This window comes from Pocillopora verrucosa, chromosome 1 (genome assembly GCF_036669915.1).
Source record: "Pocillopora verrucosa isolate sample1 chromosome 1, ASM3666991v2, whole genome shotgun sequence".
NCBI classification, from domain to species: domain Eukaryota; kingdom Metazoa; phylum Cnidaria; class Anthozoa; order Scleractinia; family Pocilloporidae; genus Pocillopora; species Pocillopora verrucosa.
Genome location: NC_089312.1, coordinates 26,608,556 through 26,632,854, shown reverse-complemented (window position 1 = coordinate 26,632,854; position 24,299 = coordinate 26,608,556). Strand labels below are relative to the sequence as shown.

The 24,299-nt window shown below is 37.3% G+C and overlaps 2 protein-coding genes across 2 annotated transcripts; one reads left to right on the top strand and one right to left on the bottom strand.

Moving 5' to 3' along the window:
* Positions 1–10,227: 10,227 nt before the first annotated feature.
* LOC131771606 (uncharacterized) lies at positions 10,228–17,572 on the bottom strand. The gene is made up of 7 exons (XM_059087425.2): positions 17,377–17,572; positions 16,974–17,250; positions 16,339–16,377; positions 14,964–15,108; positions 13,685–13,920; positions 12,921–13,130; positions 10,228–12,178 (listed from the first exon to the last, which is right to left on the bottom strand). The coding sequence occupies exons 2-7, from the start codon at positions 17,002–17,004 to the stop codon at positions 11,565–11,567; spliced, it is 1,275 nt and encodes a 424-aa protein (XP_058943408.2). The 5' UTR covers positions 17,005–17,250; positions 17,377–17,572; the 3' UTR covers positions 10,228–11,564.
* Positions 17,573–18,068: 496 nt separating this feature from the next.
* Positions 18,069–23,868, top strand: LOC136279020 (serine/threonine-protein kinase Nek8-like). Its single transcript, XM_066162361.1, has 8 exons — positions 18,069–18,515; positions 19,144–19,320; positions 20,949–21,013; positions 21,418–21,526; positions 21,858–21,974; positions 22,649–22,754; positions 23,247–23,366; positions 23,781–23,868. The coding sequence occupies exons 4-8, from the start codon at positions 21,457–21,459 to the stop codon at positions 23,866–23,868; spliced, it is 501 nt and encodes a 166-aa protein (XP_066018458.1). The 5' UTR covers positions 18,069–18,515; positions 19,144–19,320; positions 20,949–21,013; positions 21,418–21,456.
* The last annotated feature ends 431 nt before the right edge of the window (positions 23,869–24,299 follow it).

Below are 24,299 nucleotides of genomic sequence, written 5' to 3'. Positions count from 1 at the left end.
CCCGCTCCGCCTCGCCTCCCCCTGCCGGCTGCTGAAGGAGGGGATTGGAGAGGGGTACCCGCTCCGCCTCGCCTCCCCCTGCCGGCTGCTGAAGGAGGGGATTGGAGAGGGGTACCCGCTCCGCCTCGCCTCCCCCTGCCGGCTGCTGAAGGAGGGGATTGGAGAGGGGTACCCGCTCCGCCTCGCCTCCCCCTGCCGGCTGCTGAAGGAGGGGATTGGAGAGGGGTACCCGCTCCGCCTCGCCTCCCCCTGCCGGCTGCTGAAGGAGGGGATTGGAGAGGGGTACCCGCTCCGCCTCGCCTCCCCCTGCCGGCTGCTGAAGGAGGGGATTGGAGAGGGGTACCCGCTCCGCCTCGCCTCCCCCTGCCGGCTGCTGAAGGAGGGGATTGGAGAGGGGTACCCGCTCCGCCTCGCCTCCCCCTGCCGGCTGCTGAAGGAGGGGATTGGAGAGGGGTACCCGCTCCGCCTCGCCTCCCCCTGCCGGCTGCTGAAGGAGGGGATTGGAGAGGGGTACCCGCTCCGCCTCGCCTCCCCCTGCCGGCTGCTGAAGGAGGGGATTGGAGAGGGGTACCCGCTCCGCCTCGCCTCCCCCTGCCGGCTGCTGAAGGAGGGGATTGGAGAGGGGTACCCGCTCCGCCTCGCCTCCCCCTGCCGGCTGCTGAAGGAGGGGATTGGAGAGGGGTACCCGCTCCGCCTCGCCTCCCCCTGCCGGCTGCTGAAGGAGGGGATTGGAGAGGGGTACCCGCTCCGCCTCGCCTCCCCCTGCCGGCTGCTGAAGGAGGGGATTGGAGAGGGGTACCCGCTCCGCCTCGCCTCCCCCTGCCGGCTGCTGAAGGAGGGGATTGGAGAGGGGTACCCGCTCCGCCTCTTCAGATGTTGTTCATTTGTTTTTGTTTGAAATATTTTAACTTTGTTTTGTCTTTTTTCGTTCTGCGTTATCTTTTGAAGTATTTTTTTGAATTAAGGTATATGGACCTCATTAATTTTGTGTGGTTGACTACATAAAATTGAGAATTTTTTTTGTTGGATTAATCCAAGTTTATTATTATCATTTTATTTAAAAGAAACTTTTTTATAATGGTAGTAGGACTGAGTGGAGTTGAAATCGGTCTTAATTATACGAGTGAGAACGAAATGGGAGAACTGCACAGCGGGAGTCTTATTTGTTATAGTCACGAGTATGATTAGAGGCCGATTTGGACGAAATGAAGTCTTATTACCAATTAATCATAAAAATTGCAATTTCTGCGAAATTAAGATTAGCTAAGTTATTGGAGAAATTGTGATTGGTTTATTTTACCTAAAACTTTGAATGTGATTGGTTTATTTAAAGTAAAATTTTGAATGCGATTCGCTGATTAAACTGTTCGATAACGAACTGTGCGATAACGACTTGGCAAGTGAATTAGCGGAAAATAAGAGTTTTAAACCAATCAAAATCGAGAAAATTGTAATTTTTCATGATTAGTGCGGTTATCATCCCATGGTGTGTGTATCAAGTACTTTTCTCAAGTTGTCTCGCCTTTTTTGCCACGTGTTACGTACATGGTACATAATTAGTCAGTTTTGCTGGTCGGTCTATGGAAAGAGTTGTATACGAAACACTGAAGTAAAGATGACGAAACCATTAATCATACTTGTTGATACTCCCTTCATTTCATGAACCGCTTTTTAGCTGGTGGGCATAAATTTTGCATTAGGACTTTGCTTAGCTAGTGCTTCAAAACTGTTTTGCCTTCCAATCCCAAACTCTTGATATTAACACTCCCCAACAAACAAAATGACCTTGCTCCATAGTGGGAGGAAGGACTCGTTTTTCGGGGCAAAGGAATCAAATAGAAGCGACACTTTATACATTGAATCTGGCAAAATTTAATTTAATAATGAATAAGGCTCATGACACACGTTGTTTCAATTAGGTTGTGCGGGATATTTTTTTTTATTTTGTTCAATGATTAATGCACATGTTCATTAAAAGGAAGGTGCTTTGGGCTTATTTTTGGCTTGGCCTTTATTTCGCCCAAAACATTTGCTGTACTTCAGATGAAGATTGGCCTAGAGGATATTAATGTCCTATGACTTTGTTAATGCGACTCTAATTCGGTCAGGTAGTTCTAAATTCCGGCCTATTGTAACTTGAACACTTATCCCTTGAAGTAATTTTATTCGGCTTATGTGCTGACTGATCCTTCTAGTATTAAAAAGAAAACATTCCCCTTATAGTTTGAGTGAGCGAAGTTACACCGTTGTTTCTTGTAAAAATAATGTTTCTTTTTTTCGATGCAGATATCTTCGCTATAGAATTTAAGCTTGAACTATTTACACAGTTTTTTAAAACGACAGTTTACAGGATAAGCCACTATCAGCGAGTATGTCCCGTTATCAGTTTTCAGGGAAGCTTTGTTGATTAACTGTGGCACGTTATGTTAATGGTGTCCATCGAAAGTTCCTTTCATCGTTGACTAACGCAGCGCTGATCGAGAATCTGTCGAAATAATCAAACAAAGCAGTTTATTAGATCAAATTCACATTATTAAGATGTTGATTGACTGTCTAACTTAAATTATGCGTTGCGAATTGATATCTTATGGGGCGACGATATGTTAAATTGTATACGTTGCAAATCTAAACTTGGAAAAAATCTCGTTTACATCTGAGAAACGTTCGATCGAATGATTTAATTTTCGAATGATTTTGAAATTCTGGCCACTTTTTAATGCAGTCGTCAAAATAAAACCAATCGTAACTCTCTCATTTTCCTTTGCCTGTGTTTGGTGCCTTGTTTGGGCTTTGACTCAGAATTCTCGTCAGCTCAGAGTGCTATTTGTCTCTTTTGAGATTGCCTGTTCCGATCACAATGGATAGGGTCTATCATCTAAGCTAAACTGATTACACAATTGGCACTACCTAGCGTTTATTTTACATATATTGTATTGAAGAAAAAGACTGAGCTGCAAATTCCAATTATTTTAAATTCAATTTTTCACCTCAACGACAACGCAGTTTAAAGGATAGAAAGGTATACCCCCTTTGCTCAAGAATTTTACAACATGTAAAGAAAACTTTAAATCAAAAAAACTTTTCTAGGAATCAAACTCCTTTAATAAGCAACTTTGTCATAGTTCTGTGAAATTTCAGAAGACCGAAGTAGATATATGCAGGTCGCCAGCTAGAAAAATGCAAAACGCACGGGAACAATAGTAAATAAATGCACATCGCAAGCAAACAACAATAACTAAATGCAAACGGCAAACAGAAATTAGTTAGTGGCAAGCACATAAGAAAGCCACAGTAAATAATGTAGAGTGCAATCAAACTTTAGTCAATGGATAGAGTCTTATGTAGAGGTAAACAGTATTAAATAATCGCGAAGTGCAAGCAAACATCAGACAAAACATTATAAAAGTCCTATGTGCAAGCGAACAACAGTAAATGCCTCCCTTGAGCAAATATCAGTCAATATAAAGGGATTCACACCGAAAGCAAACGTCACTTAATGATGCAAACCACAACTGAGTAAACATTAATCAATATTTTAGGTTCTATAAGCAAGCAAACATACGTAAACGAATGCGAACCGCACGCCAACATTTGTTAATGGATAAAGTTCTATCTCAATCAAACAAACATCAGTCAACGTATTAAAATCCACATGAGAGCGAACATCAGTAATAGTGTAAACTGTTGTAAAGTAGAGACAGCGTTTTACCATTGAAGACTTACTAAAATGATTCCTAAATATACAACACGTGAGAGAGTGAGATTAAAAATGAGCAAATAAGCTCTATAAACGAATAAACACAAAAGACACGAAACTAAATTATGCAGATTTCAAGCTCGCATCATATCACTGAAAGAGTTCATTGCACGGAGTATTTTAATTACAGTAAACAAAACAAACCGCAAGCAAATAAAGTTCTACATATGCAATAAAACATTGGTAAATAAATGTGAACCGCATGCAAGCAGCATGCATACAGCAGTAAATAGATGAAGCTCAATATGCACCAAAACATCAGAAAATAAACGCGAAGCGCAAGTATGCATAGAATTCTATACGCAAGCAAACATGGGTAGTAATGGCAAAAAACAAGTAAACAACAGTAGCTAATAAATGAAAAGCACAAGTAAACAGAAAATAATCAACCAAAAAGCAAATAACTGTAAACCAGTATCTGACAATGTCAAATAATTTGTGCAAACCGGAAGTAGAGAACAATAGATAAATGTAAACTGTAAGAAACAACTATGAATAAATACAGACTGCAAGCTAACAACAGTAATTAATTAAAGCAATTCTATAGGCAAGATAACACCAGTAATGTTTGTGAAAGACAAGCAAATAGAAATTAAGTGCGCAACGCAAACAAGAATCGGTGAATAAACGCAAGCCGCAAATAAAGAACGTAAGCTCAGCAAACAAAAAAACGCAAGGCACATCGCGAGAAAAATAACAATCTCGAGAGTTGCAAACTCCAAGCAAGCAACAAAACAAATGTAAACCGCAAGAAAACAATCGATAGCGATGAATCATGAACGCAGAAAAGAATCACACATCAGTAAGAAAATGCAAACAGCAATATACAAATGCAACCGCAGGTAAATGCTATGACGTCAGGCAAACATCAGACAGAAAAGGCAAACTGTGTAACACCAAAACACATGCCTACTAACTTCTAGCAAACATCTGTAAGTACATAAACTAGTAGCAAATCAAACAGTAGTAGAAATACAAAGTTTTAAAAGCAAGCAAACAAAGCTTGATACATAAAGTTGTAAATAGAACCAAACATTAGTAAATATATCAAGTGCTATACGCAGGCGAAAGTCAGCGAAAAACGCTAAGCACGATCGCAAGCATCGGCAAATGTTAAGCTATGGACCTCAAACGCAAGCAAACATAAGTAAATAAATGAGACGCGTGCAAAAATAAAAAAAAAATTAGAACCACAAGTAAAAAGTAGAAAAGAACGTAACAATGTCTCTTGACTCTACGACGCGTTAGCATGTAAAATATATGACCGACTTTATAATTAGATACCATCCAAGGTATCTGTGCACGTCTTATAGTAATCTAGCAAGCTAGCAAGTAACAAGTTCATTTCTAGCTTTAAGAAAGTTTTAGTTTCCCTCCCACCCACATCATCGACAGTTTTGATTGTATCTTAATCTCATTCGTGTTTGTAATTTACTCTTGATTAACTAGTTTAGTCTGTGTATGTCCAATATTTTTTATGTTATAGTTTAGTGTGTTATTTACTTAGGATATATACAATTAGTAAACTGTCTGGTCCCAAAACAGGCCTCTGTCTGTTGTGGTGTTTAGACCCATGCTGGAAAACTCAAACAGCTGTTGTTCGCTATATAACACGTACAGGTAAACACATCAGTTTCTACTTAAAACTAAAAAAAATTCCTAATGGTGGAACATTGAAGAATTTCCAAAAGTCACCGAGATTGCCTTCTGTGAGATTATTACCAACGATATAGCAGCTGGAAAAAGAAAAAAGAGAGAGCAGTTTCCCTTTAAGTTAAGTCTTGGACTAATGTTTAGTATATCACGTGTGGCTTAAATCGTACTTTGTGTTTATCAAATCAATTGCTCCAAAATTTTGGCAGAAGAATATAATCTGAATGAGAAGGATGTTGATAATCTCTCGAGACAGTTAATGAATATTAATTAACGATAAATCGATCTTATCGAAAGGAGATAACATTGCGATCACGCTGAACTGCTAACAGTGAAGTGTGACAGAACATACCAAAATGTAACAAAAAATTACGTAATGTACTTATCTGAAGGAAAGGATGGCTTCAAAAGTTAACTCGGTTGCAGCCAAGACATCTAGCAACACACTGATAGCCAACGGCTGAGTTTTCTGCAGGCATCTGGGTTCACTATGAAAACAAATTTTAAAGAACAGATCTGAACAAAGTGTTTTGTTTAATAAAATGAAGCTAAATTTTCCTAATCACGCTGAGTGAGCCGTAGTTTTGTTTCAGATTCTGGGACTTCTCAGGCAACAAGGCGCAAGTGTATTAATTTCCTCGAACCTTCTTTTAGCAACTGCGCCACAAGATCGACTTCTTTGATGCAAGTTGTTGCACAACCATCAAGAAGCACTACAGTGGTAAAGCGTAAAACAGAATATTCATCTCTGAATTTGGCATCTGTTTACTTCAATTAACCAGAGAGACGAAGTATTACTGACTTACCTAGTAAGCAAAAAGAGGATTTGCCAGGTGCTTGGAATTACAACTTGTGCGCGATTTCACTTACTTTGTATTGGAGTCACGATCATTTCTAAATGAAACAAACAAAACAACAATCATGTTTATGATGTCAAGCAATGAACAAATCACTTAACCGACTAGTACAAACTTATATGGGACCGATCTTAGTCATGCTTGCAATTCTAATAAATTTTAACTTAAGAGGTAAGAAATTTTTCATGCTGATCCTTATTATGCTTGCAAGAGCGACAAAAACAATTATAAAAGGCCGTGATTTCAAAACAAATAAACAAAAACTAAAACTCCGTCGCTTCAAGAGGTAGAACAGAGGCCAAAGAGCTCTCCGGCTGGATCTAATTTTACAGTTAAATCATCATCAGCTTCCCAAACACGACGTTCTAAAACTCTCATCAAATTTGGGTCTACCAAAAACTTTTATTTTCAACTTATTGAAGAAGACCGTCTGAAACTTTAATCAAGCCAGTGAAAGAGTCCCTCATCAGGTAAACCGTCACTTCACCGACGTGTCAACGCACCTACGTTCGGGTCAACTCATCTTCTTCACAGTATTAGTTAAGATGATGAATTTGGCGCAGTGTGTAAGTGAGAGATTGTTTTACCATTATTTGTTAGTTTTTCAAATTTTAATGATCTAACATTGTAGAGTCTTTCCAGAGGGAAGGAACTACAGTAAGTCAAGTAAACGTCAAATTTGTCGTTGTTTATTTGCTACTTACAGTTATTTTATTCTATTTTTTTCTGAAAAAAATTGAAATATGGTTGCTCTTCCGAAGATTTCACTGAGGCGTCATCGGTGCGGTGTGTTGAAATGGACCCTGACGTTAGCTGTTTCCTGAGAGACTATTTACATCAAAAGAAACATAACAAGTCATTAAGATAGGCTGGTTAAAAAGTAGATGCGAGTTTGCTTAAGGTGAAGGCTAGTTGATCAAAGACGCCAATGAATTGTCACAAAAAGTTAGAGTTGACCGAAGATGTACGCAAGGTGACCAAAGATGTTGGCGAGGTGACTTAGATGTAGGCAAGACGACTTAAGGTCCAAAGATGGAGGTAAGGTGACCAAAGATGAAGGCGAGGTGACCAAGGATGGAGACGAATTGACGAGAGCCGTTGATTAGTAGACCATAAAAGTTGGCGAGATGACCAAGGAAGCGGACGAGTGATCGAAAAAGAAAGTTGACGAGTTGACCAAAGATGTTGACGAGTTGACCAAAGATGTTGACGAGTTGACCAAAGATGTTGACGAGTTGACCAAAGATGTTGACGAGTTGATGAGAGGCGTTGACAAGTTGACCAAAGAAGTTGACGAGTTAACCATAAATGAGGAAGAGCTGACCTGAGACGTCGACAAGGAGACAAAACATGCAGACAAGTGACTGACAAAAAGTAGGGGAATGGAGCAGTGTTGACGAGTTGAGCAGGGACGTGGAAAAAAAGAAATGTAAGCCATTTGGTATAATCGTTTGTTGTCATCGTAATCGTTGTATTATCATCATTATCATCATAATTGTGTCTGTCATAATCAGCCTTACTTAAATTATTGTCACAACGACTGTTTTGTCTTTATTACCATTGTTCTTGTCATTACTGAAGTATCATGTCTCCTGTATCTTTTCACATCTTTTACCAGTAATATGTAATTTTTTAATACAATTTAATTTGAATGAATACATTTCCAAGTTAGTTTGCACTGTTTCTTTCTCCCATTTTTTTTATTTCTATTTTTTTACGTTTTAGTAGTGGGTTTTACTGTAAAGTAACCTTTAGCCAGCTATGTGGAGATTCGCGCCCAAGAGAGCACCACGTAAGTAAGTCAAATTGACCGTGGACACGTGTGTGTGTGGACACGTGGGCGAAGTGACCGCTCACCTCTGAGGAGATACTCTTTGCCAAGGCTTCAGTGTAAAGGGCTTAAAGGGCTCTATTCCTTTTTTTGTCCACTGTATTACTTCTGCATTAACATACTAAATCGTAGCTATTTACTATCCCAGCAAACTTTATTGATCATTCCTTGGCTAACCCAAAGAATCTTAGGAGATGAATATTACTGCTAAAGATAACACAGCTTAGATTTAATTACAGAACTATAAAATAAAAGCATAATCCAGATAAGTCGTGTTTGACAAGCTGAATACGATATACCATAAAACAATGACCATCACCCCAACCATTCAACCGGCATCCCCGCCTGACCTCGTTTCGTTTCATTGAACAGGTAATGAAAACACGAAACTAGGAGCGCTAAAATGTGAAAAAATAATTTACTTTCGCAAAATTTGTCGTCACCCATGTAAAATCTTCATAAGGCAAGCGAAGGCTGAAAAATGACTCCTTGCCTCGTACCGCTACAAGACATGATGAAGACATACGCTTAGTAACCATTGATTAACTTATCTGAGTTAGTTGACTTTAGTGGTGGATGGCTGTCCAGCAGAAACAACAATATTGCCCTTGTTTTGAATCCTCGCTAAGGCAGTGGTGACCTTTTTCTCCATTTCATTAAAGAGGAGAACCGTGGTTTCTGTTCCTCAGGATATTCCTCTGTTCGTCTGCATTCGTTCCTGCAACTCTGCCGCTTTTTTACAGCTCACTGTCGTTGCCTGCAGCAAGATAAGATATGGAAATTGATATATGGCAAAACGAAGCAAGAATTAAAGTTAAAGCAGATACCTCATCAACGAAGAGGAGTAAAAGGAAATTGAACTTAACTTTCGCCGGGAAGCTTCCACACACCAACGAGCCACATGTACCATGAACGTTAACAATTGCTTCGAGTGTCTCTTGGGATTTCTATATATTTCACGATTGGAATTCTTTCACTCGCACGTGAAATGGTGCACTGAACAAGAAAAATTTTACAAAGAGTAAGGTGTTATTAAGGGCCTGTTTACATGGAGGTGGGGGACCCCAGGTAGGTGATGTAACCCGCCTTGCCGTGGTCGAAAAATAAAACGCGTTTACATGCAATCTTACAGAGGGGTGAGGGGTGAGGGGTGAGGTTTCTTGAGGTTGTTGTTGCGCTTGCAATTAAGGAGTTGAGTCCCAAGCTCACATCTCGAAAAAGACGAAAGATTAATTCTCGGACACATATCTATTTATTCATGAAAGCGTCACGCGTTGTGTTACACGACACGTTTACATGGCAAATTGTCACCCCAGCTGACAGGGTTACCCAACCTGGACAGACGGGTTACCCCACTTAGGCGGGTTACCAAAAACAATGATCTTTAATTTCTCATTTTGACTTTGCTATAGGGACTATATGGAAACTTACATTTAAACGTTAGGTAAAAAGCTAAGATTAATGACAAACAAATCAAGAAGTCCATTAATCAGTCCCCACATTTGATAAATATTCATTTTCGCCTTTTGAAATATGGTCAAAACTGTTGCACGGATCATTGTGAAAGAACCTGATTAGGTTTGCATGGTCTGCGGTGAGGATTTTGATCTCTGATGTCTAACAATGCTGCACGAGTTCCGTACGAGAGAACTACAGCGGTCAAGTTTACGTAGGGTATGCGCAAAGATCAAGTTTTGCAAGCTGAGAATGACAACTTTTATGAATTAACGGAGAGACTAGGAGCGCCACGATTGGCCAAAAAGCCCCATCGTTTTTTACACCAGTGAATCAATAGAAAATTGAAACAATGTAAGTTTATTTTTTAAAAGCAATAGACTGCAATTTCTTTTGGTTTACCGGCGTAATAGCCCACTTGGGATGTGGGAAGAACACGCAGTCACGTAGGGTAGTCTCCTTTAATAGCGCTGGATGTTCAGTCTTTCCACACAACAGCGCTCTCACAGGAAGTGAGTTCGTTGCATGACGCGACCGAACAAAAGCTGCAAAGGAGAATGAATAGATATGGACAAAATGAATTTGTTACTAGGCGTTCTTAAGCCAACGAAACGCTCTTGTCACATAACTCAGACGGGAGTCCTCATTTTCATGTTCTTTGCCATTTTATCTCCTATGGTTCGCTAAAAGATCCATTCTCCTCTCTCCAAAAGAAAAAACCTTGCAAGCGAGTTATAAAACAGCCGTGAACAGACAAGATTAAATAAGATGAACACACTTGATGGTACTGGTGAATACATTTTATAAATATTAATACATTTTTCTATGGATCTACAGATTTTGCTTTGATTGCCATCTCTATTAAATATTAACAATTTTGTATTGCTTACCTATAGAAAAGGTAAATAAAGATAGAAATAGGGTTTTTCTTTGTGGTTCTTAGGTTCCCTGACCTTCCCTTTTTGAGTGCGCTATGCAGAATAAATCATATATTTTATTCTCTCAATTAATACCGTTTGCATAAATATGTCAAATTATTCAAATGAATGTGCATAATTAAATTGTTTTGTCACTGGATACTACATATCACAGCTATTTCTACCAATTTCAAAACCTATATTAAAGTTTGTAATTAAATGCAACTTTGCAGGTTTGTCACGACAACATTCTTTGTGCATGGTACGTGACTTCCTTCTCCCTACCTACTGTGTGCTGTAAATTCTTGGACTTCCAGACATGATTAACATGTAACTTCTCCCTGTAATAACCAAACAGTACCCAGCAAACAGTTAGTGAGAAACTCACACTTATAAGGTAGAAGTTGTTCTTTTGATCTAAGAACACCAAATTCTCATAACTACTTTAGAAGATAATGTGTAACACTGATAGGCTACAATTAACATACAGATCTTGGGAGTCAAGGGATCAACCTACTTTGAACAGTTTTCAAATGTACTGGCACGTCTCCGTGTCAAGATTCTTGAGCAGAATACAATTTGAAAATTTGCTGCATTCCATTCCATGTGCTATGCAACTTTATAAAGTTGCTCCACACAAACTCCTAACCAAGACACCATTCATAGGAAATGGGATAATTGCAAAGTGGAATGAAATCAAAAGTTCATTCAGTTTTACTGTAAATCATTGAAAGGGATAGACATTTATGAAATAAATCCAAGAGCTATAACTAAAGGCTTAAAAAAAATAATAAAAAGACAACTCAGAGTGACTTCATATTTTGAGTTATGACCACAACTAAAGAATTTTCGGGTTGAGCTTCAAATATAAAAGTATATCTTCCATTACTTAAGTGAAGGCTTAGTTGATTAGAGGCTTCTTTGCTATCTAAATAGTAAGAATAGGACTATCCTTATGAAGGAGTGTGAAGTACCTTAAGTGTTAAGAGAAACTGAAGGAAGATTATAAGTAACTTTTATCATCTAAATTTTAGATGTGAGGAATGCCCAGTAAATTAAAAGCCACAAATTCGGAGTTGGTTGATCAAACATTTTCAAACAAAACTTTCTATCTCTTCAAGTATTTCACCAGTTTGTGATGTTTCACAGTTTTCTCTATTGCCTTCTTGTTGGCTGCTGTGTGCTGTTGTGTCTACATCCAACACAATATCTTCAGTTCCAGCTGTCGAGGAACTCTGCTCTACTCCAACCTCTGAAGGAGGAACCTCATGAGAATTAACACCATCTTCCCTTGATTGCTCTTCATTCAAATTCACAGTCACTTCATCATCATTGCTAACAATGTTGGGTTCATCACATGATGCACTATTTGTATCTTCATCAGCCACATCAACAGTTGTAGCTTCAGGATAACTTGAGTGTTCTTCAGTGATATTTGTATTCATTTCATCATTATTGTTAACAGTGTTTGGTCCATTTTCTGTTGAATTATTTGTATTTACATCATCGACATCAACATCACCATCAGCTCCTTGAGTGACATTGCCTGGGTAGGGTGGGGGAGGAAAATCCTCATCATCCTCATCAGAGCTGCTGCTTGATCCAACAGAAAATGTTCTTCCATTCAGGTTCTGATGTGGTGGTACGTTACTGTTCTGTGCCCTTGGGCTGGATTCTGGTGTGGGATATCTCTCTGGATGATGCATGACTAGCAATGCAATAACAAAATTAACACAAATGTTAAAGGAGCCAGTTTTCCAGAAAATCCAGGCTATTCATAGTTATCTAAACTATGTGCTAACAAAAGCCTAAGATTTCCATTTGAAAATCCTTGCATCTTGGAGTAACCATGCAAACATCAGAAAAAAACCCAGTATCCACTGATCAAAAAAGAGAACAACAAATTTAACAAGATTTTTACAAAGACTTCCTCAGGCTTGCCTTACTTCTTCTTCAATACAATAAAATGTATTTATTATAAATAAATATTGTTGGTAACTTTCCAAGAGATTCAGAGGAGTGGTTTGGCTGACATCTTAGGAAATAATGAGAGAAGCTCTTCACAAATTTAATACTCCCAGAGAAAATGCAAAATCACACAGGATTTCCAGATTCCCCTGGACTGTCACTATTTTCTGTCTGTGTTAAACTGTGATCAAAGTAAATGAGAACAAATGCTGCATCCTCAACATCTCAGTAGTTACTTCACTACTTTCATCAAACACTTAATATGCCACTCTTTTATTAATTTTTTTTTCACATTTTTATCATCAAAATGATGAAAGAAAGAAATGAGAAGGTAAAAGCTGCGAACAGCCCTCCTTGTCAACAGTTTTGTGTCTTTTCTTGAACCTTGCATGGTGGATAATGAGAGCCAGACAAGTTCAATTGATTGGTGATAAAAAGCAGAGTTGTATTTCTCTGTTGCAATTAAGTGATGAGGAACATACCTGTGCTGTAAGAAGGAGGAAAATCCCCTTGATATGTATATGATTCATTGTGACCAATCACCTGTTGGTTATGATTATTGTCTCTCAGATCTCTACCACCACAGTTGCATCCTCCTAACATAATGCAGCGCAGCATACCAACTCCAATAAAGACTATTGCACAGAAGACAGCAGCAACAATGCCAGCAGTGGCTTGGGAAACAGAAGAACCTAGAAGGCAATGAATTTTACTTATCTTTAGTTAAAAGTAGTTGGCATAGACTGGTAGCAAATATGTACCAATTTTAGTGGGCCCCAAATTTTAACAGTATTGTAATTTACCCCACCTTGATAAGTACCACAAACAAAGGGGATCCTACAGGCTTATCAAAATACAACACAACTTGTAAAAATATGCTGCCATACTTCACATCAAAATGCCGGTCTTATAAGGTATATATGGTGCTGTAATGTGTTAAAATTACATAAAATTGGTCCAAAACTGATATGAACTGCAGCATTTCTCAGGATTCCTCTTTCTCCCATATCTCCCAGAGCAGAGGATACGAGCGCTATATAAATAAAGTTATTATTATTATTATTATAGTTATTATTAAAGTTATTATTATTATTACTATTATTATTATTATTAATATCATTGAGGGCATTTAAGGGTCTTGCCAGACCTTATGAATTGAATTTATTCATACATGTATCTTTAGGGCAGCCCATGGCTTTTTAACAGTTTCAAGATAAAACCACAAGACAGCTTCATAACAACTTACTCTCTTTGAAGTTGGTTTCATAATGGAGAGAAAAGCCTGAATAGAAACCAGTTATTGAGTCAGAAACAAACTGCACTGTCATTGATGACTCTTCTATCTGCATAGAGTCTGGTAGGGCGCTTCCACAGATCCTTGCCTCAAGAACAACTCCTGCTTCCTTTTTCAACTGTTTACGGAAAACTGCAACATAATCTGTACATTCCCCATCTGCAGATCTGGGCTGAAGGTCAAAAGAACTGTCCAAGAAGGGACATCTTTAAGTTAGCTTAGGACTGAATTGATTCAATCCTTTACACCCAAACATCAGTATGCATATTCTCCTTACTGTTCTCCATACATTTCCAAAGAGGCTGGCAAAGAGAATTGGTTTCACAATCAAGAGCTGCTTTCCACCCCTACTTTCAGGGGTGATATTATGAGGTGAAATTAGATGCTAGTCACTCTTAAGGGCTAAAGGGTTAACAAAAGAATTAACCAGAAAACAATAATCCATTTGCCATTACCTTTGAAGGCTATTAAATCACATCAACTCTCTAAGTTCCCAAACATGGATGATGGAAAATAAAAATTGAAAGATGAATAAAGGGGTAAGTTTCTAAAGAAACTGTGGTGCTGTGTCGGTGGGAGAGTATAGCAGGTAATTTAGTGTAAACAATTGGGTTGAAAATGTAAATTAGCCACCGTAAAGGGTAAAAAAGCTGACATTTTGAGTGCTAGCCCTTTGTCAGAGCGATTAACGAAGGGCTAACGCTCGAAAAGTCAGCTTTTTTACCCTCTATATGGCTAATTTACATGTTCTACTCAGTTGTTTACACTTAATTAAAAATTGAAAGGTTTTGCAAAATACATTATTTTATGTCCAGGGATACAAGCATAACTGACATTTCTCTGAAACCAGTGTATGTCTTTTACAAGGCATCTTGTTGACACAAATTTTAAAAGTAGCGTGAATATGAAAGCAATCTTCACAGTAATGAACCACTACTTAAGTATTAGTGAAAAGAAGGCACAACTTAAGTAGTGTTCATTACTGCAAAGATCCCTTTCATATTCACATCTTTAACCGCAGTTCAAATATATAACTTCCATATATTCACATCCATTTAAAAGTAGCCTGTGAAAGCTTCCAGGGCAACTGACAAGGCTTGTTGTCTATTCTTATTGATATACCATACTCTTTGAAAGTAAACAAATATACTTACATTCCCTTCAACCTCTTTTCTGTTAAAAATCCCTTTCATAATTCATATTACTTACTGCATTAACAGTGCAACCGTACCTGAATGACAATTTAATGTTTTTCACTGAACCTTCAACAGCTACAGTCCAGATACAGTTCTGTTCCACAGGGTACCCATTTGGATAATTAGGAGATTCAATGGTCCCTGAGGAACTATCCCTATGACCTCCACATTCCCCTAAAACTAAATAAAAAAAAAATGAGTAAAATGTACATTCTTAAATTTGTATTTTTCCAAGTACATTCAAAGAAACTAAAATACACTAGTGTACTATCATGCTTTTCACCTGACAAGAGATAGTTTTACATCAAACCTCCTTGTTTTGGACCTAGTTGTTTGATAAGCCAATTAGTGCTAACCTTGGGTTAAATTTTAATCCAGGCTTCTTTATCCATTTGTTCATAAGTTTTTCTTAGAAAGTTTGCTCTATCCTTTTTTCTATGCTGAATATTCTTTAAAAGCTTTCAGATCTGAAATAAGATTTCACATTTGCCCTGGGCTATCTTAACTTTTTTAAGCCTTCATTCAAATCTCTGCCATAGCACCAAGCTTTGCCTTTGATAATCCTTCCACTTCAAAAGTTATTAACATGCAGTTAATATGCTCCACCAAAAAGTTAATGAGAGCAGAAAATCAATAACTGGATGGAGGATTTTTAATTTTAATACAACACCAAATTCTCTTAACAGTTTATGAGGAAATGCATTACAGCTAGAAGTTAGAGAACATTGTGAATCAAATATTGAGAGTTTATTGGTACATGCTTCACATTTCAATTGCTATACATGATAATAAGCAATTACTGGATGAGTTTGAGCATGATATCATGAATTATCAATGCAGAGGTCTGAGTTATTGGCTGAAGCCAAAGCTAAGGCTGATAACACAGATCCAAGGTTGATTATTCATATCATATCATGCAAAAATCAAAGTCAGTAATTGTTTTATTGTAAATTTATCAAAAATTCTGCAAAAGAAGACACTTCTCTTTGAGTTTGAAAAATTTTGAAAACACCATATGTTTGAGGGGCTTGGAAACTAGACAGACTTTGAACTCAACATGATAACCCAACTTCTGCCGCAGAGACTGGGAAATCATGTCAACTTCACATACTATCGTATATTGACTGTACAGTCTTGAATTCATTAATTCAGCTCTAAAAAGGAAGTGCTTTCTGGTCCTGAAGAGGTCCATATCTGAACTGAAAGCTTTGATTGTTTCAAGGATGTTTACATAGAGAGTGGGTAATTAAGTGCACACTCTATAATTAATTTCTGCAATTTGCAAGAGCCTGTGAATGCAAGGAAGGGTTAGCCTGCCAAAAAATTTGGTCAACATGATTGTGACTTTTTATGTAAATCAGTCATGTTTGTTATAGTTTAGCTAAAATACTCAAATTTTAACTAGCTTACCTTCCCTGACACAAAATGCATGAAGAACAAGATGAATTCCTGAAAAATAAAATGTAAATAATAAATCATTATCTAACTAATACACAAGTTTCACAGCTTTAAAAATCATTGTTGGCATAACTAATTCATCATAATGATTATACAAACATAAAGGAGTTTCTAAGGAAACCAATATACTAGGGTCATAATCATGACAAGATCATTAGTATAATGCTCAAGTCTTTGTCTGTACTTGCTTCATTTCCTCTGACTACTTAACTTTTGATGTATGCATTAGAATAATTGGAAAATGCATTCATCAGATATATGTGCTGTACTTCTCAGGTCACGGTTAATTTTGTTTGAGAGAGTGGCGTATTAAGAAAAACAATGCTATCACTAATGCCTCGTAGTTTTAATGATAACACATAGGACTTAGAGACAATCCAATTTTAATTTCACACTTGTGTAATTTTCATTTCGCATCCATGTTATTGTGCGAAGTCTAAATAGAATTTTCCCTTAATTGTAAAATTTGTCTGGAATCGGTCCCTCATGAATAAAAGTTGATTTGTACGTGTTCAGCTGCAGTTAATTATCGGGATTATCAAAGAAACGCACGTACGAGTATTAAAAGTCACACATTTAAGCCTTACCTATGAAAACAAGGACAATGTTCGAATCCATAGCTCGTTCATTTGCGGTGAAATCTCGCGTGCTCTGTAGATTCCAAATGAGCAATCTACTCACTGATGAAGACGAAAAATTGTCTACCAATCCAGCCGCAGTTAAAGAAATGCAAACATCTTGATGGTACCCATGAGATTGGAGGATCGTTACAAGGCTGTAGGTTTGAAGACCATTTGTTGAACTTTTCGTAATCTTCGAGGTGTATTTAAGTTGAGTCTGGTTCAACGGACTGCTCTGCAAGTTCTGCGTACGTGACGTGTTGAACGAAAATTATCTGTTAGTGGAATCTCTTGTCCAGATTTTCCACATTTTTTTTTTGCACCGAAGAAATGGAAAGTTCTAGAACTTGAAATATACAATTTTTGACACCTGCAAGTCCTGCACTCATGTAGTTTGATGACAGTCAAATCTCGCACCAGTGTGTTCTCACACCATACAACCTGACCGCGGAGCTGCAGAATGATTGTAATTAGAATTTCCTACATTGGTATTCTCTCCTATTATCAAGCTTTCCTTTCGAGAAAGAGACTTAACGTGACCTTTAATTCAAGTTAGCACGAGCTCAATGCAACCTCAAGACGCGTCACGAACGGTCAACAAGCTTCGGACGAAAAGAACGTTTTCCGAATCTTTCCGAGAATTTCACGATCTTGTTCGACGATGAACAAATCATACGAACGTGCTGGTAGTCTTGGAGCGAAAATTGATTGTTTTGATGGCCGGTGGCAGTCACTTACAACAAAACAACATACATATTGAAAAGTGTTTGAGCTGTTGGCCACTGTCAAACTGTGTAATCGTTTTTATATTGTATAATTTTGGGAAATGATGATGACGAGCTGATCAGTGCTATATTGATCTACTAGACGGTTCGTGAGTATCTGGCTTGCCCCTTTCCGGCCATCTTGACTTGTCGACGGTTCTAAAGTGGAACTTTGGCAAAAAAATATTGTTTTTCCAATAATGACCTAAAAGGAAGATCTTCTTTGATTTTTCACGAGTTTCAAGGACCGGTAGGGAGTTCATATTGATCAGCTGAAGAGAAATACCATCGGGATAGTGTCTTTGGACTGTGAGATCCAAAACCACGATCATGCGACCAATCTCGAATAGGAACTTTATGCAGACTTCCTTCGAGTCTCTATGATGTGAGACAAGGAATGGCTTCAAGTCCAAAGGAGGCACAAAATGAGAATGAAACTCAGAATGATGCAGAAAACACGCTTTCCGATAGACAGGATGGTACAAACCACAGTCGGTCCAACAGCGCTATTTCTCTACCAGCTTGGCGAGTTGTGTTCTTGAGTTCTAAAGTGCGGCATTCCACCGTTCTTAACTCGGCTGCTCGATCATCTGTTTTGTTCGTTCCCTACAAATATGACAGTTCAACGCTTGAATCACTTCTAACTCAAGCTCAACATATTTTAGCTGGACGAAAAGCTGAAAGCATTGCTTTCATGGCTCACGGACAGGGAAGCAATATGTTCATCTGTGCAAACGACGATCAGGTAACGAGAAATGATACAATTTTCTCGATTATGTTTAAAAATCATGTCAAACACGAGCTGTTATCAGTCGAAATCTTTATTTTGTATCTTTTGGAATTAAAAAATGTCAATCCCTCTCCAAAAGAGGATTAAAAAAAATAACTGATACAAAAAGCGAAACGTTATTTTTATTAGTTATGTATTGAGCTCACCGGAAGCGTTATCAAAATGGTAATGAAGTTTGCTGGGGTTTTGAAGAACTCAGCTAATATTCTAATGACAGCTGAAATTGCTCTCTCAAACTAATGTCTTGCTCGTCTGTTTATCTGTTTTGAGGGTATTGAAAAAAAAAAAAACATTTTCAACACGATCTGAAAGACACTCGGTAAGAAGTCGTGATGTTATTTATTTTATTTTGATCAAAGTGTGGGAGTGTATCATGCTATTTTTATCCGAAGTGGGAATATTCTCAATGAACGTGATATTGAAAATATGTTTTTTTTAAATCTATGAGGAATTTGGAAACTAACATGTGGTGATCATAACAACTTCTAATGACTGAAATAGCAGTACTAGTGACCATAGCTTAAATTTTAATTGTATGCTCAGTGGATCTATGATAATTACACAACATAATATTTTTACCAAGGTAATTTCACTGCATGCTGTCAAAGAACTTAAAGAATTGCAGAATTTCTTTGTGGAAATTGTCAAACTTTGTTTGGATGTTGATTCACCTGGTGCCCGTCTGGACTTCCTTGCTTGTCCGCTCTCTCACAGCAGTGATGCAAAAGAAATTGTGGAGATGCTGGAAGGCTTAACACAAGTAGGTTAACATCCTTTGCTATTTTAGTGCTTGGGATAGGTGTAAAAAGGCTAAATAAAAGTCTTAAAGGAAGATAATCAGCAGATGTAGTAACCTGTTTATTATTTGGAACTGACTGACATGACTTCCTTTCAAAGACCAAATTTTTGAGGATTCAAAATGTCTTGCCAGATATGTCAGTTCCTAAATTTAGCTTTTTTTACAAAGGCTATAAAGCCACTCTCCCCAACTCACTATCTGAAAACATCCCTAAAGGTTGCGCAAATGGTTACTCTCTGAGGGAATGCAACCTTTAAACAGTACCCAGGTTCCAAACAAGATACTTGAAAGACTTATTTAAATATCACGGCACTGTGTTATGGAACACTATTTGCTCCTATAAACAAGAAGTTGGATTATTGAGTCTCAATAATCTGAAAAAACATTCACTCAACACAGACTATTGTAAGGAATTCAAATTTGACATACTTTCTGTTTCTCCTTGTATATCCTGATATTTTTTTTACTTAGAAGTTATAATATATATATCACTTTCAATTTTCAAATTTAAGTTATATTTACATAACATGTAATTTTCCTTTTTTTTCATATGACCCCACAAGGTTGTGGCGTAAAATATTATGGTGTTAAATAAAGGTCATCATCATCTTTGTCCAAAGTATTCTTGAATGTGAAATTTTAAAATAAAAATTTTGAGTATTAATCTTAACCCTTTTACTGCCACATCCTTATTAATGATTCTCCTCAAAATTTTCTATACAGTTCTTATCATGTTAGTGTAGAATTTTGTATTGGATCAACTTATAATCCCCTCACTGAAATTTTCCTTTATCTCCTCACTTGAATGTTTGATATTTTAATGATATTTTAACGAGAAATTCTGTCTTGGCTACTAATGGTAGTTTAAAGGTTAAACTTTACAACTTCCTCAAATGTGATTGGTGCGTTAGCTGCTTTATTTTCACTAATCATTCTGTACAGTTGTAATCAAACAGTGTAATTGTACAGTTGGCTGTAATTGGACGCATCCTAAAGAAAACAATAGTGGAATTTCCAAAGTGGAGTTTTTTACTTTAGACATTGTCTTTACCACAGATATTTATCCTAAATATATATATTTGTTGTTTTTGGGAATTGTGACTTATGATTAATTGGATTAACAGAAGAGTATTCTCTGATTGTTATCCAGCTCAACCAAGTAGAGAAAAAGAAACTCACAAATCAAGTACAAATATCCTGCAAAATTGAGTAGTTACTAGATAAATGGACAATTGATTATTTTATGTGGGATCCTATGCAAGCATTACTTAATAAGAAGAGTCAGAAACCTCTTCACTATTTGTTTCACTTTTCCAGTCCTATTTAAATTGTAGATTAAACAAGCAGTGGGATAATAAATAACTTACGAGATGTTTTGGTGTGTAATATCACTGAATATTTATTTCATTTGTATTTTGACTTGCACTGCAGGCTTGTCAAAATACGGCACAACTCATTGAAAATATTCCACAATATTGCACACCAAAACATCTTATTAGATTTCTTTACTTTACACTTGTCTCTTATTGTTACATCTGGAATGAAAACCTTGATCAAATGTGGATTACACTGTTGTATATTGTTTTCAGGTTGCAATAGGGATGACTAAGGAGACCATGGGCACAGATTTCAGGATCAAAGGGGATGAGTTAAAGTAAGGAAGCCCTTCTGCCCAGTTTCGTTATCACAGATTTAACATATTTTAATATGTATCTATCATCTTGGTGGATTAATATTTCATTGGAATACACCATAATGTACCTACTGGCAAATTTAATTTCTGTTTGGTTTGAAATCTGTATCTACATGACTTGTACAACTGAAATCATATCTGAGACCATTTTGACAAAAAGTCCTTGCTATAATTTGCAGCCACCAAATTTTTTTTATGCGCACAATAAAGAAAACTCAAGTGAAACATTAAATATTTTGAACCATGAGTAAAATTAACAAACAGTATTAACATTATTATATGCTGTCTGTATAAATTTTACTTTTGTTGTGATTTTATTTACGCACATATCTAGCACTAAAAAGCCATCTTTGTCTGTTATATAGTAACTTACATCCTGGGAACTTTACTTCAAACAAGAAAAGATGCGAGGATGGTCTGGTGTACAGCAGCAAGACATAAGCAACTTTGAAAGGATTAGAACAGTAGGAAAAGGTCAAATCACTTCTTACGATGAAAACTTTTCCTAAGACAAATGCATGTGAATTTCACATGCATCCACAATACCAAAATTTTGAAGAGTATTCAAGGACTTCAGACAGGTTCCAACAGTTTTCAAGCATGTTCATTTTGCTCCAATTGTTACCTTTGCTTTAATATTTTAGTTTATGTCATTTGTTGAAGAATGTTAAAGAGTGAATGTTGAACAAGTAGGAGTGATTTTGGCCCAGTAGGTAGTAGTGGACATTTTGAGTGCCAGGCTTGTAACACACCTAATGTATTTGAGTTGGAAGGTGTAACATATACCTTTGTTTGAAATTTTTAGGAGCATATGGTGCAGCTGTGCTTTACAGAAAAAAGGATGATGACTCACTTGTCATCCTGAAGGAAATATCTCTGCATGATTTAACAGCAACTGAGAGGCAGATGGCTATGAATGAGGTTTGTCTCCATCTACAGCTTTGTGCTTACTATTTTAAGCCCACTTTGCTTGATTAAAATGAATGTTTTACTGCTTGAGGTGCTAAGATCATTCTTATTATGTTCATTATATGTAGCTTTGTGACACAGAACCATTACAATCTGGATGTTCGTTTAACAACAGTGTGCTAGCATCTTTCTGAGAAATTATTTAAAAAAACACAGTGACTGCAAAATGTTAGAACTGCTGGTAAATATGTCAAGGGAACAAAATTGGAATTGAGCCATAAAAGTTGCACTCGGTGATCATAAAAAAGAATTGTACATTCTTACCCTTTTATCTCCCAGATCGAATTTGTAATTCTCCTTACTGTCAATCATACAATTTTTATAATGTTAGTTCAGAGAATTTAGTATTGGATCAAGTAATTATTCCCAAATTGATATTTTTCTTTATTCTTGTCACTTATCTGGTTGATATTGTAGTGATATTGTATGGAAAAATTCTGTCTTGGTCACTCATGGGAGTTAAAGGGTTAACTTTACTGGTACAGATATTGAATTATTTTCATTATCTTTGCTTACTAGAAATAAAATGCACAGATAAGTTAAGTACCTTGAGAATGTTTACTTGCTTTTAGCATATTATTGTCATAATTTCACTAGTTATTACTAAATATTTTTACATTTTCACAGCCAAAGTGTTGTCCAAGCTTAGTTTGCATCCTAACATCATCAGCTACTATGACAGTTTTGAAGTGGATGGCACACTCATGATTGAAATGGAGTATGCTGATGGAGGGTGAGTTCTGCAGCATCCACACCGGTCTTTATCACATGGCTTGTTTTAATATATTTTGTACATTTAAGCAGCATACAGCATACAACATACAGCTTTTATTAATAATATTTTGCATACAATTTTTAATGCATACCTCCCAAAATCTCCCCTAATGATAAGAGACTTATATGGTGGTTATAGCTTATTAACCTTTTATAGTAAGAATAGTAGGAGGAGAGTTATTGCTTCTCCTTGTGGATGGATGTCAGTCTATTGCAGGTTGCTTGTAATCTTCTTCTTCCCCCCCCCCCCCCCCCCCCCCCCAGTGTCACACTGGAGAGTGCAGGAGAGCTACTTGGCCCAGGATTGGAAGCTGAACCTTCCTGGCTGCACTTCAGTGCATTGTACATATGACCACCATACCACCCAATCATTATTATTGAATGATTTATTGGCAGCTTCTTCTTCTTGAATTTTCTTCTTATACTCTGGTCTCTGTACTTTTCCTTGTAGGACCCTGGCTCAGTACTTGTCAAGACTGGAAAAAGATTGGGAAGAAAGAGAGATCCTATTGATTTTTCAACAGATGCTGTCTGCTTTGAAGTATATTCATGTCAACAACATCCTTCACAGGTACAAGTCTGATACAATTTTGAATACATGTTATTCCTATGCACTTGTTGTATGCCTGTCAGCTTTTTTTATGAGCATGTAACTAGTGAGGGAGATTATACATTATAGATGAAATTTCAAAATTAGTTGTAAAATTAGCACTCTTGTATCAGTAGCAGTTTTTATTTTAGTAATGTCATCCTTTAAAGGCCTGTTGGAGGCCGGAAATTGTTGGAAGGTTGGCAGGAATTGTGTTTTTAGATGAAAAAAAAATTGTTGACAGAAACAAGTTTTTAGGTCTTTCTTGAATTGGATGATTCCTGAATTTGTTTTCCCAAGTCCACTTTTGTAATTAAAAAGCAGGCAAGTTAGTAAAGTTCCAGCAAGGATTGTCTCATCATCTGATGGCTGTGTACTTTTGGTCCTTACATACAGGGATCTAAAGACAGCCAACATATTCCTTACCAAGGAAGGTGTGGTCAAACTGGGTGACTTGGTATCAGTAAACAATGGAGGGCTCTAAGGCAAACACAGTGCTGGGAACACCATAGTATATTTCACCAGAAATGGTATGCTCATCTGATCATGACTGTTTGAATGCTGGAAAGAGCTAGACTCTCAATAAGAGAGCTAGCTAGCCTAGCTAGCTAAACAGAGCTAGCTCTCAATAAGTTGAGACTCCCCCCCCCCCCCCCACACATCCTTCAGCATACTAAATGAATGACGTGCATTTCAAATGGCTTTTGCAGTGTGAAGGTAAAGAATACAATCACAAGAGTGACATTTGGGCCCTGGGCTGTATTCTTTATGAAATGGCCAGTAGACAAAAAACATTTGAAGGTTCCAACCTTCCAGCATGGTCAATAAAATCATGAAGGTAAGGGTACACAATTATACAAATGAGAGCCTCTCGCTCAATAAACTGTTACTATCTTTTCATCACAAACACAATTG